The 14980-nt window shown below is 43.0% G+C and overlaps 1 protein-coding gene across 1 annotated transcript in view; it reads right to left on the bottom strand.

Annotated features, from left to right (window-relative positions):
- Positions 1 to 14607, bottom strand: part of P3H2 (prolyl 3-hydroxylase 2) — a 161662-nt gene extending 147055 nt beyond the window's left edge. The window contains exon 1 of the mRNA XM_007458067.1: positions 13939 to 14607. Coding sequence (XP_007458129.1) covers positions 13939 to 14412 — 474 coding nt within the window. The 5' untranslated portion in view covers positions 14413 to 14607. The remainder of the gene's footprint in view (positions 1 to 13938) is intronic.
- Positions 14608 to 14980: the final 373 nt, after the last annotated feature.

The raw sequence follows: 14980 nt of genomic DNA, 5'->3' as shown, positions 1-14980 counted from the left end.
CCCGCAAAAAAAAAAAAAAAAAAAAAAAAAATGATGACCAAGTGCAGAGTGGCATTTTTAAATGCCTAACTATATGGAGTATATTAAAGGGATAAATTCATGCCTTAGGAGAATTGATAGTTCAATTTCAACAAACAAGCATCAAGTTCCTACCAAGTGTAAAAAATCAGTGATGTTAGCCATGTGTGCATGTTGAGGTCAAAGACTTGCACATAATAATCTGGAACATAGGAAGTATTGATTATGGAACTGTCATATGGATTTTGGGACAGTGAGAAAGAGAAAAGAGAGCTGTTACTTAGCGTTTTTCTTATTCTAAACCCTAAATTAAATTGGTTTCCCATATGTAACATGGTAGGTAAATCTTTATTAAATATCCTATTGGGAAAATGAACCGGAATGATCACATATTTATTTATGAAGAGTTAAATCACAGTATTCCAAAGGGGTGTCCTCTATGGACCTATAAATAAGTGAAAGGGCAGGTGGGTGGCAACTCAGCTATAAAGGGCTGGGACTTTTTACACCTCTAAGGAAAGACTTAACCTTATATGAAACATAGCACAGTCCAGTTGATCTACTTAGGTTTGATTTAGTGGTGGTGAGATTTTTTTGCTTAACTCACTAGATCACTGGCTTATTATAAAAGGATATAACTCAGGAACAACCAAATGGATGAGAGACAGAGGGCAAGGTATGGGGAAGGGGCTCTGAACTTCCAAGCCCTCTTCAAATGCCCTACTCTCCCAGCACCTCCACATGCTCACCAATCCAGAAGCCCTCCAAATCCCATTCATTTGAGGTTTTATGGAGGCTTCATTATGCAAGCATGATTGATTAGCTCATTGACCACTGGTGACTGATTCAACCTCTAGCCCCTCTCCCCTCCCTGGAAATCAGAGGGTGGGACTGAAAGTTCCAACCCCCCAATCAACGTTGGTTCCCCCCGCAACCAGCCCCCTCCTTAGGTGCTTTCCAAAGGTCACCTCATTAACATAAACCCAGCTGTGGTGAAAGTGGTGATGAGATTTGACTAGATTTTTATTAGAGATCAGAAAGGCTTCTCTGTAGCTTTTTGCAGTAAAGCATTGGTAACAAAGATTACCTCGTGTTTTTTAAAATAAAGTCCACTCAAATTGTATTCATCATCATCATCACTATAATTTAAAGATCACTTAAAGAATCTGCAATGAAGACTTCTGATTCTGAACAAGATGGAGTAAATTCATTTCTCCCTAGACCTTCTCTTGAGTACACCTAAAAACTCTGGACAGACACAGGAAGATTCTGAACAGTGGCATGAAGAGGCAGACGGGCTAAGGACCTGCCCCTTGAACACAGAGGTGAATTTTCTGGGTTTTCTTTTTGTCTCCCTTATATCCCAGATTGGACCCTGCCTGCAACCTGGACATACCAATGGGAGCAGACACAAAAAAGCGCCCCCCCCCCAAAGCATGTTCCCTTTAGTTAAAGAACCGAAATAGTGAGGCATAGCAAAATAGAAACAACTGTGATCATACCTGCCCAACTCCAGCCAAACAGCAGGGGAAAAAAATCTTGCTGCCCCCTGCCTTGGTCAGCTCCTAGGGCAGGGAACCTGGACTTCTACTCCCCTCCTCCCCAAGGGTAGCAGGCACTCCTCCCCCTCCCAATTAGAGAGTAAAAAAATAATTTCAGAGGAGAGGGAGCCAGATAAAGGGATGTTTTAAACATTCTTTAGGAACATTTAATATCCTTTGAATGTTCTTAAATACGATGATCTGGGCAGACCCCCTAGCAACTCATATGTGAAACTGACCAGAATGGACATTGGCAAAAGGTTTGATAACTGAACTACAGTGTGGAATACGGCAAGGTTTTCAATTTAGCCTCTGGAGAGCACACAAACGAAGCAAATTAGCAGCGCCAAGGCTCTATGAATGAAACTGGGTTTTTCTGAGTATACCATAATACACTCGCTAAGAGAGGTGCACCCACTTTCAATTCCTAAGCATGTTTGTTCTGATCAGTTGTTACCCATTTAACCTAAAACTCTCACTGGTACTATGCAATTAAATCCTTTTCAGATGTTATCTCAGAGATACTTGAGCCAGAAATCAAAGGACTGACGCAGATCATACATATGGATACTGTTACTGCTAAATATTCCGTGTGTGTGTGTGTGTGTTTCCGTGTGTGTTTTAAGGCCTTGGCACTGTTTTTTTTTTCCTTTCCTTTTTTGCCTTATGTAAGTTATTTATAGGGAGTGTGCTGGTGACCATGGTCTAAGATTACATTAGCCAGAATTAAGAAGCAGGATAGAGAAAAAGCTGTAAGATTTTTTCCAATGAAAATGTCTTCAATGATACACCATCTGTGGGTATAAGACATTTTCATTTCATAAGATCATGGAGTCTTATTAACTCTGGAGTGGAAAATATGTTAAATCTTATCTATCTCAACATTGCTTTAATGTTTAAACCTTAAATGCAACTTCCCTGTTTAGGCATTTGCCCGACTTATATTTGAACACCTTCTTTTTGGGCTATTTATTATATCTGACAGCTGTTAGTGTTAGGAAAGTCTTCCATATCTGAGCCAAGGTCCTGTTTTCTGTAACTTCTGTTACTTGGGCCTACTTGTTCAATTCCTAGGTGCCATAAAGATCAAGAACAATTGTCTCAGATAACGATCGTTTTAAAACCTCTTTTTTTATTTAGTCTACTCATCCCTATTTCAACTGTTCCCCATAAAACATAGTTTTGAGTCTTTTATCTATATGTTTTTGTCCTTCCTGAATGTGTCCTAGTTTATCTTGTACCTCTTAAAGCACCACCAAATTAAACATTAGTGTGCCCTTCTTCAAGCTTTACTTTAAAATGACTGTCCAAAGGCAAGGACTATAGCATCAGACACACCGAAAGTACGTCCTTTCTTTTGACCTTTTAAACTTCCTTTATCTCCATTATACTGCTTTGTGTTCCATTACCTTATCTCATCATTTTTCTTTTCCATAGGTAGATGGTTGGCTCACAGTGTACCAGTCCACTAAAGTGTTTTAGAATCTCAGGCAGAGGTAGCAGAGTTCTTATAAACCATCTGGTCCAACTGTGTGCCCTTGTCCAAATGGAGACCTCAAGGCATTAGTGCCACCATTGGAGACAGGGCCTAAATTGCTTGATTCCTGGACTCATAACTCACTATATTTTTATTTGAGCTTCTCTTCCACTTGCCTGACTGTTATACAAGAAGCAGTCTTATTTTTGGTATCTGTGATGAGATGTTTTTTGATTCCCACACCTAGGCCATCTCCCAGGAGTACCTGAGATCAGGGTGGTGAAGAGGTTTAAAGGGGTTTAAAATTCCCAAGATGTGTTGATCTGTGGGAAGAGATTTTATCTGTTAATAGGAAACAGTGAAGGTTTGGAATGTGTTTGAACAGAGTCTATTTTTTGAAAAATACAAAGAAGAGGCCACAATCTCAGGAAATTGTGAAATCAGAGGGTTGGAGAATGTAATGGGGAGAGAGCAAAAGGACTTTTCTCAAAAGAGCAAACAGCAGTCCCAAGTTTTCATTAAGAAGATGACTTGTTTTAGTCTAATGGTGAAAGGAGACTGCTAAGCATATGCTCCAATGTCTAGAGAATCAAACTTGAAGTCAGTAGCTCCAACTGAGCAGGTAAAGTTCCTGTTTTGTTTGTCCCCAAGTTTTCTCTACCTACCGTACATGTAATTATCGTCTCAGTTTATCATGATACATTTGCCTAGCTATTCTTTTGCCTTTCACATTCCCTTACAAATTTTCTCTCTCCATAGCAGCTATGAGGCAAGGAATAAGTACAGTTGACCCTTGAACAACATGGGGGGATAGAAGCACCAACATCTGCGTGGTTGAAAATCGCATATGGTTTACAGTTGGTCCTCCTTATTCACGGTTCTGAATCTGTGGCTTCAACAACTGGGGATCATATAGTGCTGTAGTATTTACTACCAAAAAAATCATGGGCCCCCAGAGCACAAACCCATGTCATTCAAGGGTCAGCTGTACTTCTGTGTCAATGTTGACCTAAGTAAGCCCACAACACTTTTTCTTAAATTAACTTCTCACAAGAAGCCAGTGAAGTGCTGTGATTATCCCCATTTTCCAGATAAGAAACTCAGGTTCATATATGTGAACTTTTCCAGTGTCACATAACTAATAAAAGGCAGGACTCTTTTGAATATAGGCCTGTTTCATGTCAAAACCCGAAGTGTGAGAAGTAAAAAAGAACTCCAGTTTTGTCATCAGAAAAACCTGGATTCAGATTCTGACTCTATTACCGACTAGCTGTGTGATCTCAGATATACCATGTAACCATTTAATCAGTTTCCCCTATTGCAAAATGAAGAAATGGGGAACATTTGGCTACACCTAGGATTTCAAAGAAACCTGAAATGGCAAAGTGGCATTTCCCTTAACAGTTGGTAAATATTCACTGTTGTACATGTGGAATCTGCCCCAAAGCCATTCCTTCCTTCTCTGTTTCACCAGGAAACTGAGTGGCTCTGCTACCCTGGGCTGTATCAAGGCAGAAACATCTCAGCCAAGTATGGGGCCTTTGGCATTACAGGAGTGAAGAAAGACCAACATCTGCTTCCAGATGATTGGTTTTATTACAGAGACATGGATTTCAGAGGATGCAACATCCATGTTTGTTTTTGTTTGTTTGTTTGCTTTTTAACATCTTTATTGGAGTATAATTGCTTTACAATGGTGTGTTTGTTTCTGCTGTACAACAAAGTGAATCAGCTCTACATATACATATATCCCCATATCTCCTCCCCCATGTTTGTTTTGTGTAAACTCCCTTCACATGTGGAGTCCTGCTTTTGGACTTCTTGATTTATTGTTCTTGCCTTCCTTTACCTAATTTTTGCTATCATCTCTTCATCTTCCTCCATATGTTTCTACATCTCCCTCTGCTATGGTATGAATGTTTGTGTTCCCCCAACATTCATATGTTGAAACCTAGTCCCCAAGGTATTAGAGAGCAGGCATGTGGGAGCTGATTAGGTCATGAAGGCAGAGCCCTCATGAATGGAGTTCATGCCCTTATAAAAGAGGCTCCAGAAACCTTGCAATGTGAGGTCACAGCAAAGCAAGATTCTCACCAGACACCGTATCTGCAGGCACCATGATCTTCACCTCCCAGCTTCCAGAACTCTGAGAATTAAATGTTTGTTGTTTATAAGCCACCAGCGTATGGTCTTCTGTTATACCAGCCCAAAAGGACTGAGACACCCTCTGACTCTCTCTCTCTCAATCTCACAATCATTTCTTCTTTCCTCTGACGCCCTCCCATTTTCCCCACTTTCCAGCCTTCTATAAGATGGCATTTGGGGTTTGAGTCAAGCTGCTTTCTAAGAGTATATGTGATAAAGAACTAACCCCAAGAAAACCAAGAGTTGCAGTGGATTACTTTTACATGACTGAGTTCGGGTATTTTCCGAGTTGAATGAAAAACACATTAATTCTGGAGTTTGGAGTTCACAATTGAAAGGTGTTAGTTTGTATTGCTAAAGTAACCTGTCCTGTCATGTTCAGATAATAAGTAGTGAGAAGCCAGATACTCTGGTCTTTCCTACAAGCTGAATCAGCGCAGCCACGGGCAGGACCAGCTAAGGGACATAGGCCCAGTGATTTGCATCTTGCAGAAAGAGGCTCTATTTCCAATGGAATGCCCCTCATAAAAGATATGAAGCTATAGCCAAACTTTTTCATAAATATCATGATTCATCAGTGGGTATACTGCCATCTAGCATATGGGTTGTCCAAAACTTGATTTGTACTTGTCTAATGTCAATGCCCAGTTATCTTAAATATGGCTACATGTTTAAATCAGTGGTTCTCAATGTGGGGTGATTTTGACCCCAAGAGACATTTTGCAATGTATAGAGACATTTTTGGTTGTCACAGCTTAGAAGCAAGGTGAAGTGTGTTGCTACTGCTGTTGAGTAGGTAAAGGCCAGGGATGCTGCTATCCGTCCTAAAATGCACAGGACAGCCCATCACAACAAAGAATTATCCGTCCCAAATAGCAATAAGTCAAAGTTGAGAAACTCCAGTTTAAATGCCTACTGACCTGAATACCCGCAGATTCCACTGTGTAACTGAGCCCTTGATCATCCTATAGAAACAATAATGGTCTGTGAAAAGTCTCTGTCCCTAGTGGCATTTCTAAATGCCTTGTACTACAATCAAATGCTGATTGTTGATCCTGGATTCAATCTGAAAAATATTACTATGAAGTAATTCTTACTTTAGTGGGGAAATAATTTTTTATGGTCTTCTGGATTAATCTTTGATATTATAATTTGAGATCATTTTTGAAAACAGCCAAATCTGGCTTTAAGGTAATTCACTGTGTCTGGTGTCCTAATTATGTGTTGATATTTTTGTGCAAGCTTATTAATCTTGACGAAGTGAAAACTAAAAATTTAGCATTCAAGCAGAAAGAATAAATCAAAATTGGCTGAATTAACTTTCCTGTGATTCAGGGCTTGTTAACAATTTCTCTGTTTTGTTTTAGATTTATTTATTTTATTATATCTTTTGCTTTTCTCCATTCCTTTTCCAGAGTTCCAGTATAATCACACTGTAATCTTCAGCAGTGTCTCATTACTTGCACAAAAACTCAACCCATTATTTGTAGATAATGAATTCCAGCAGGATCATTCTGATAGCCCTGAACTTCTGGAAAATCTGACTTCTTGGATCTCCCTCCTTCTGGCTCTTATACCTTCATTTCCCTTCCAAAGAAGATTCTTTGCCTCATTCATTTTCATTAGATTTATTGGGGGAATAGTGTTAATCCAGGGGCCTGTTTACGAGTTTTTCCCAGAAATGGGCAGAATAGTAGTGCAAGGAACAACACTGCATAAGGTAGCTTTTATTTTCAGGGTCTATCCCATTTGGCAAATAATGTAACTGGCATGCTATGTGTATCAAATTAATTTTGTTAAGTTTGTGTTTTCAGTGTGTGTCTTACAAACAGTGGTCATCAGCAATGTCACAGAGGTGGGAATTGGGGTTCTTAGATTCTAATCCTGGCTCTTCCATTAAATTGCTGGATAAATTTGGACAACTTGATTCTTTTTCAGATTTTATTTTCCCATCTTTAAAATGGGAGGATGGGGACACAAATGTTCTATGAACATGGCAGGGAGCAGTTGCAGAAAGATGGGGAGCCGAGAGGAGAGGTAAATGAATATCTTTCCCAACATACGCTCAACTCATGCACAAATCATATGGGGAAAAGGGACATAAAAAGTATTTCACAGTAGATGCCTATGTCTGTGAAGCAAATTAAATAAGAAGCTGTATGGCCTTCATTTTATTAGAACCAAAGCCCTAACATTACCTCTACCACTACCTACTTCTCTCCTCCCATGATTGATCCCAACAACCCTCTCCTTTGCAGATGTAATTTCACTGTGTGGATCATCCGTAAGACACGGAATGTGAAAGGAGAGAGAAAGAGAGAAGTAAGTATAGAAAACAAAGTAAAGCAGAGAGGGGTGTGGTCAAGTGAAATCAGCTTCTTCTGACTATAGCCTGCAGCTCTCCTCAGTACTAAACCCCAAAAATCATACACACGGCACTGAAACATACCACGCAGAAGGCTGACTACAAATCATTTTTTTTTAAAGATGCGTTTGGGCCATTTGGCAAATGAGGGCCAGCTCTCATGGAAATTACATAGCTAGGAAGTCAGACAGCAGGAAAGGAGGGATGCATAAAAGGACAGAAAAAGAATTATAGGAGAAAAGTTGAATGGAAAAAAAGACAGGAGAAATTATTTTTCCTAATGAGAAATGCAAAATTTTCCACCAGACAACGGTGACTCTTGGCTAAGTGGCCAACGTATCACGTGAATGAAAATGCAGGGTGGGTGGGGTAGTCCAGGAAGCAGGGCCTTGTATCTGCACTGTTGCTGGAGGCACCAGGTCCACCGCAGGTCTCAGTGGCACCACTGATTCACCAGACTGCCCCTCAGGAGGTAGCAATACCCACTGCACAGAGTCCGGGAAAAGCACTGGACTATAAATTAAAATATTTACATTCCAACCCAGTTCCACTTGCTCACCCTCCTTGATTTGTCATGGAACCTCTGAGGCCAGTGTCATCAGCTATTAAGTGACAGGGATAGACTTCTTCATGATTTCTGAGGTTCCTTCAAGCTGTAGCATTTTTACCGTTTTAATAATTATCACTCCTCACCCTTGCAAGACTGCATTTCTTCAGGAAAATACTTATCCCTCCCTCTCTCACCCCTGCTTCACTGCCCCAAACCAATTATTTAACTTGGAGAGAGAGGGTTGAACAAGATGCTCTCTTGGAGTTCCTTCCAGCTCTCTGAGATCTGGGATTCTAAGACACCCAAGTTTACTCACTTCCTTAGTAATACAAAAGAACCATTATTACACCAAATCCAATCAGTTTTCATTTTAGGTGAACCCATGCACTTTTCAGAATTTTCAAACTCCATCCACGAAGCAAACTGACATTTTATCAAACATTCCCAAAAGAATACCACACACCTATCCCTTTGGAGTTTATCACCGAGCAAATGATATTCGTGACAGAATACATTTGGTTCTCAGAGATGGGATCTGTGGAGACAAGCAGTTTATTACTTTCTTTTATTAAAACTTGTAAAGGAATACCTGTTTCGCCAGACTGAGATAGGAGAAAACCTGTAAGCAAGTGCTTCCCTCATCTAATTGAATTTTAAGCTGCTGTGGCACTGACTATTTGTAATCACAATGGATGACTGATAAAGAGCTGACTGGGCCTTCAAATGGTCAGCCTCCTGGAAGGAAACAATAGAAATTCTATCTCCTTAGCACACAGGAACTAAATGCTGGCTACACAAAGAAGCTCCCAGGTTTCCTTCCTAAGGCGTGGGACAGAAAGATGATGACTAGTGGATTTTGATGATTCAAGCTCAAAAAAAAAGAAAAATTCCAAATGTAAGAAGAAAAAAAAAAGTCTCATCCCTTGAGGAAATAACCACTAGGAAACTTCAAAACAACTATTTCAAGAAGACATAAAATCAACCTCCTATTTGAAATAATTTGGGGACAAAATGTACATAGTCTACATATAGGTAAAAAGAGATTTAAATATGGGATTTGGGAAAAGTTTTTATTCTGAACTAACAGAATATGTATCATGTCATGTGGCCTACGTTTCAAACTTTTTTAAAGGCCTTCATCTAGAAAGAGAAAGAAGTTGATAAAGCAGAATAAGAGCGAGGAAAATCCTTGAACTTACTTTTTCTCTTTTCTAGAAACCACTAATAAAATAAATTGTGGTCAAGAAAAAGGAATTTTGGGGAGCTGACTCTAGGAGGGAGATAGAATTGCCTAACTTAATTGCATTTCCTTCCCCCCTCACCAATCTTAAGAAGAAAAACAAAGGTCAAATAGCACAAAGCACCAACTTAGAAACAAAACATGGAGGGGCAAGCTTGTTTTAAGTAAAAAACATAAATAAGCAGCACTGGTTGTCTTTTTTTTTTCTTTTACTAAATGGTTGGGAACACTGAAAGAAAAACAGATACTGTCAAAGTATTCCCGATTATAAAGTACACAGATAAAAAAAAGAAAAGGATCTCGCTTACATTTGTTTAAATTCCACAAATGTACATAAAACAGGCACAGCGTGTCAAGAATTTTCCGAAGCATAGTTTTAGGAAATAAGGATTAAATTAGAAAAAAAAAATGGAGGGGGAGGGAAAGGAGGTTTGCAACATTAGCCGGAACTTGCAAGTAGAAGAGAGTGAAAAGTCAAGCAATCTACAGTCCTTCTATAACTTTCTCCCCCAACTGACCAGCCAGGAAACCAAATAACTAATTTGAGAAAACCTCCTGCCGCCACACAGAAATCTTTTCCAACAATATTTCATACATGAGCAACCAAACTATCATTCATTCAACAAACATACACTGAGCATTTACTGCTACTGCCCCCTGTTTTAGGTATCTGGGGGGAATATAAATGCTGAGACCCAACTCAGACCTACTGAACCTAAATCTCCAATTTTAAATCACATTTTTAATGCCCAGGGGATTCATAATAATCATCCATCTGCTGATCTTCCAGATCTGGAAACTCCTACTTTAGGAGGTGCAAAAATGACTGTGATCATTCTTGATCTCAAGGAGCTCACTTAAGTGATGAACAAATATATGAATTTCTCCAAAACAAGGTTAAAAGTGAAACATGATATGAGAGGAACATATTCTTTCCTGTGGACATTCAGAGGAGCGAGAAATGATGGATTGTTGGGGGTTGCAGAGAGAGTGAAAGAGGATCTCACAGAAATAGGTATATTTGTGCTAGTACACTTACCATTTGAACACATAGAGAAGAGGGTAGGAAAATCTACTGTTATAACTAATAATAATAAGAGATACATCTCCAGTGTTTCTGGAAACAGAAATGGGCCCTGTCCCTGGTGCTTTATATAAATCCTCTCTTAAACTTAAACCAATCAGGTAGGTCCCATTATCTACCCATTTTGCAGATGGGGAAACTAAAGCTTAGAAAGTTTATGTGATTTGCTCGCAGTCACAGAGCTAGAGATTGAAGAGCTAAAGTTCAATCCCAGATCGACCCCATGCCAGAGCCTACATGTCTCCCAAAGAAGAATAAATAAACCCAGATGTGCAGAAGTGTCAGACACGTAAGATTAAGCATCCATTGTTCCCTCTAGCTGAAGGATGGCAGAGCGGGAGGAGACTGAGCCTGTAAAGTTAAGGGGCAGCCAGGCTGAGGGGTGCTGTATTCAACACTGTGGGCTCTATACAGAAGCAAGGGGAAACCAGTGAAGGTTTCCGAGCAGAGACTGCTCTGATAAAAGCTTTATCTTAGGCTTTAGGCTGTGAATCATGAGTTATATCTTACAATCTGAAATAATAAAATTTGAAAGTTTGAAGAGTCTCACCCTGCCTTTAAACAAAAAAGTGTGGATAGGATCTAAGCGGAACTACCACCTCGTAGCTGTCCAGAGGATTTCCCAGCATGCCAGGGCTTAAGGAAGATTCTACAGAATAGCCCTTAAGATAAATGCAGTGAGTGTCTGTTACCCCACAGGACAAGGACTGACTCATTCCTGGAGCTGTCCAAATCTGGCAAAAGGATAGCCCTGGGGACTCAGCATTCCCTGGGACCTGAGATGACTCCACGGGACAGTGGATGTGCACAGGCATGACCAATTATTGGCAGAGCCCAGACCCCTGACTCCCAGTCCTGTGCTCAATTCATCAAATCAAATCATATGTGACACTGGGTGAGCCCCTTCCCCTGTCTGGGTTTCCCTTTCCTTATCTGTGAAATGAGAAATTGATCTCAACAGGCCTTAGATTTCACAATTCTCAATCTTTCCCTTCCAACACTCTAGCATAAAGAATCCACTTCCATCAGTAGCTCACTAACTGGGATTTGGGGGAGGAACAGCATCTCCCAAGAGCTTCTACAGTTTGCAAACCCCTAGCTGAGAATAAATGTGTTTCCTTATCTCTAGGAAGTCTGCTAGTTCTGACCATATTACAGGATTCACAATTCTCAAATCTTGGCTACAAAGTCCTCACTGAATTCAATCTGGTCCAGGATTATTCTTTTCAAATGCAGACTGGATCACTGATGTCCAAAGCAAGTAAGCAACACAAGGTACCATGATCATATGCAGGTATATGCAGGGAACCCCTCTATCATCAGGGAATGGACACTTTAGGATTCAAACCTGTCAGAGCCCAAAGATACTGTTATTTTGAGAGTTCTGTTTTGCTCTCAGAAGACTGTGTGTGTGTGTGTGTGTGTGCATTTATGAGTGAAATTCCCAAGAAGCCAAGCAAAGGCTAAAATTGTGGCGTTCTTGCGGGGAGGGAACACCTTATTCGATGTTCATAAAGATGCTCCTGTAAACTCCAGCCCATCAAAAATGAATTTCCAAAGGGGTAAGAAGATTTCCTCCTTAAGAGATCATCAATTATGTAGAAATTGTACCTATCGGAGTGGAGGTGAACAGGAAGCAGATGCAAGATTTGTTCTGCTCTCAGAAACATTGCCAGTAAAACAGAAATCAGCACATGAACTCACATAATTTTGAAAGGACTTCTCAAACTTCATTGGTTCATCAGACCACAGCCAGTAGTTCACCCACAGAGCTACCTGTGAGTGACTATCTCCTGTAATTAATTCACTGAAAAACACTGAGGCATGTTAAACCTATGGCTTCATCTTCTTTGACCTCCAACCAGGAGATGGGAGCAGGAGAATGATAAATGTTAACATTAGCAGTGAAGCAAGTGTAATTACAGAACCAAAGACACTCACATTTTGAGAGTTACCTCGTGGTTATTTATTTTTATAGGAGTGAAAATAAATATGCATGCCTTTTCCAGACCTGAGAAAGGAAAATGTGCCCAAGATGTGTGACAGAACAATCAGCAGGACTACCAACCTCACATCTGAGACTCCTGGGAAGACAGTATTACAGGGGGACCAAACCCGACCACCCACATTCTGCTCTGGGAACTAGCTTAGTATATCTTCAGCTGTCGGGTACTCACAAGCCCCTCTCTGCCTGCTATTGACTGATTTCTCTAAGACCACCAAAAACTGTGCCACTCATTTAAAAGAAAGCAGATTTATACTTAATACATGCCTCAGCAAATACTTCAGGAGGCACAAGCAAATAGAAGACAAATCCTGGAAAGGATTCAGGCTTTCTCCTTATTTCTTGCCCAAGATACTAAATCTAGCAACTTAGCCAGAGCACTGGGAGTTAAAAGAGTTAGTTACAGTTGTGATTTCCTGAACTCTACCCAAAACTGCAAATCTGCAGAGAGCCCTACCAACTGTGAGCTCAGAGACCTTGTGGGATGAGCTGCAAAAGACATTAGAATATCAGCACCTGGTGTGTATTTTCACCACTCCAGAAATGCAGCCTGGTCCACTGGCTGGCATAACCAACCAACCCCCAAAGCTGCCACTTCTCCAACAGCTGGAGAACAGACATTGATATACTGACATAGAAAGGTAGAAGGGGGAGAAAGTGTAAGTTCAAAGCAACATGGATGAGTGAGAGTGGGAGATTGAGGAACACAGGCTAAATTCTCTCTGCCGAAGCATTCACATAGATCTTTAAAACTGTGAATGTAGGGAAGATGTCAATATACACTGTCTGCCTCCTGGCACTAACTTCAGGCAAGTTGAGTACACAAAAATAAAACCAGAAAGAGGGAGCATCTGGTGGTGAATAACTCAGTCCGATGCTTACCTCCAGAAACTGGAGCCTTCTATCAAAGGAGAAAGAGTCAGCACTTTGGGCACTTTTAGTGAGACTGCCTCACACAGATTCACCTCTTCCAAGCATACCTCCTCTTTAACCTTTGATCTTCCCTTTTTGTGCTAAGTGCAGGGGAAAAGACAGAGGGATGGGTTTCGGAGCAAGCCTACCTTTAACTCTGCTGTTTTGAGACCGCTCTCTTTTAAACTTCAAAGAAAAGGTGCAGACTAGCTTGTAGGAGGGATGAGGGAGCCGAGATGGAAGAGAAACTGGATGAAGCTAGACCAGGGAGTGAAGCGAGAGGAGACCTTATACTAGACCCGGCTCTACCAACGTTCAGACATTAGTGCTGAATGGGTACTTTAAACGTCTTATCAGTACAGTCCTCTTTTTGAGAGAGAAGTGGATGCCGAAAGAGCTAATGGCTTGCCCAAATTCATCGAGTGTTGGTTACAGAGCTCGGGCCACCAGCTATGTAGATCCACACATGAGACAGAACAGTTAAAGGAGACCCAGTCAGACTCGCTAAGGAGCAGCGCGCCGGCCAAGAGACGGGAGCCGCGGGGAGGGCTGGAGCGCATCCCAGGGCAGCGGGGGGGCGTGAGGTGTGCGCTCTGGGTACCTTGATGTAGGCCCGCTGCAGGTAGTTGTAGGGCACTCGGCGCTGGAAGTCGCTGCGCACATCCTCGCTGGCGCGGTGGCGGGATGCGGGGCCCCCGAGGCGCTGGCTCTGGCAACTGCGGTAGCAGCGCGCCCGCTCAAGCAGGGCGCGGAAGAAGGGCAGCTCGGCCCCTGGGCCAGCGCCGGGAGGCACGAGCGGGCGGCGCGCGGCGCAGTGGCGGGCGCAGCGTGCGCGGATCTCCCGCAGGCGTCGGTGGCTGCGCAGCGCCGCTTCTAGGTCGCGCACGGCCACCTCGTAGTCCCCGCTGTAGTAGGCGGCCACGCCGCTGGCGTACAGCAGGTCGAAGGGCTGCAGAGGCCCGGGCTCGGGCTCGCGCTCCGAGCACCGGCCGTCCGGGGGGCCGCCCCAGAGCGGCGGCGGCAGCAGTAGCCAGGGCAGCAGCAGCGGCAGCTGCGCCCAGATACGCTCCCGCATCCTCCGCCGCGGACGGGCGCCGGCCGGCCACGCTCGCAGTCGGCTCTGGGCACTTGGCGTCCAGGCCCCGTCTCTCGGCTCCGCGGGCGAGATCGCCGGCCCCGCCGCCAGCCGGTTGACCCGGGAGCCTCAGGTGACCGGCGGCGCTCGGCGGACTAAGAGGCGGAGGCCGGCTCGGACGGCCGCTCTTAAAGGGACGCCCACACCTCACACGCTCCTCCTGCTGCCCGAACCTCCTCGAGCCGCTCGCCGGCGCTCAGCGCGCGCCCTGCAGGCTCCCGGCTGCAGCCGCCGGGAGGCCAGGGCCCTCACACCCCAGTGCCAGCCAGAGAGCCAGCTCCGCTGGGGGCCAGCCCGGGGGCGCAGAGCCTGACGCGTGGGGTCCATTCGAGGTTGCAGAAAGGACATGATTACTCCCTTTTTAGAGAAGAAAAGCCGGCTTAGCGAGGATAGGGCTTTCATCATTTTCTGAAATTTGTCCGTGACCTCGCAGTTTGCAGCGTCCTCCTCCTTCACATGGAAACTCCCTCTCCGGCTGTGAGGAAAGCCCTAGAGGGCCCGTTGGCCC

Source organism: Lipotes vexillifer, unplaced genomic scaffold (genome assembly GCF_000442215.2).
Source record: "Lipotes vexillifer unplaced genomic scaffold, Lipotes_vexillifer_v1.1 scaffold1264, whole genome shotgun sequence".
Lineage (NCBI taxonomy): Eukaryota > Metazoa > Chordata > Mammalia > Artiodactyla > Lipotidae > Lipotes > Lipotes vexillifer.
The sequence above is the reverse complement of the archived record's forward strand: the minus strand, read 5'-3'. Positions and strand labels throughout refer to the sequence as shown.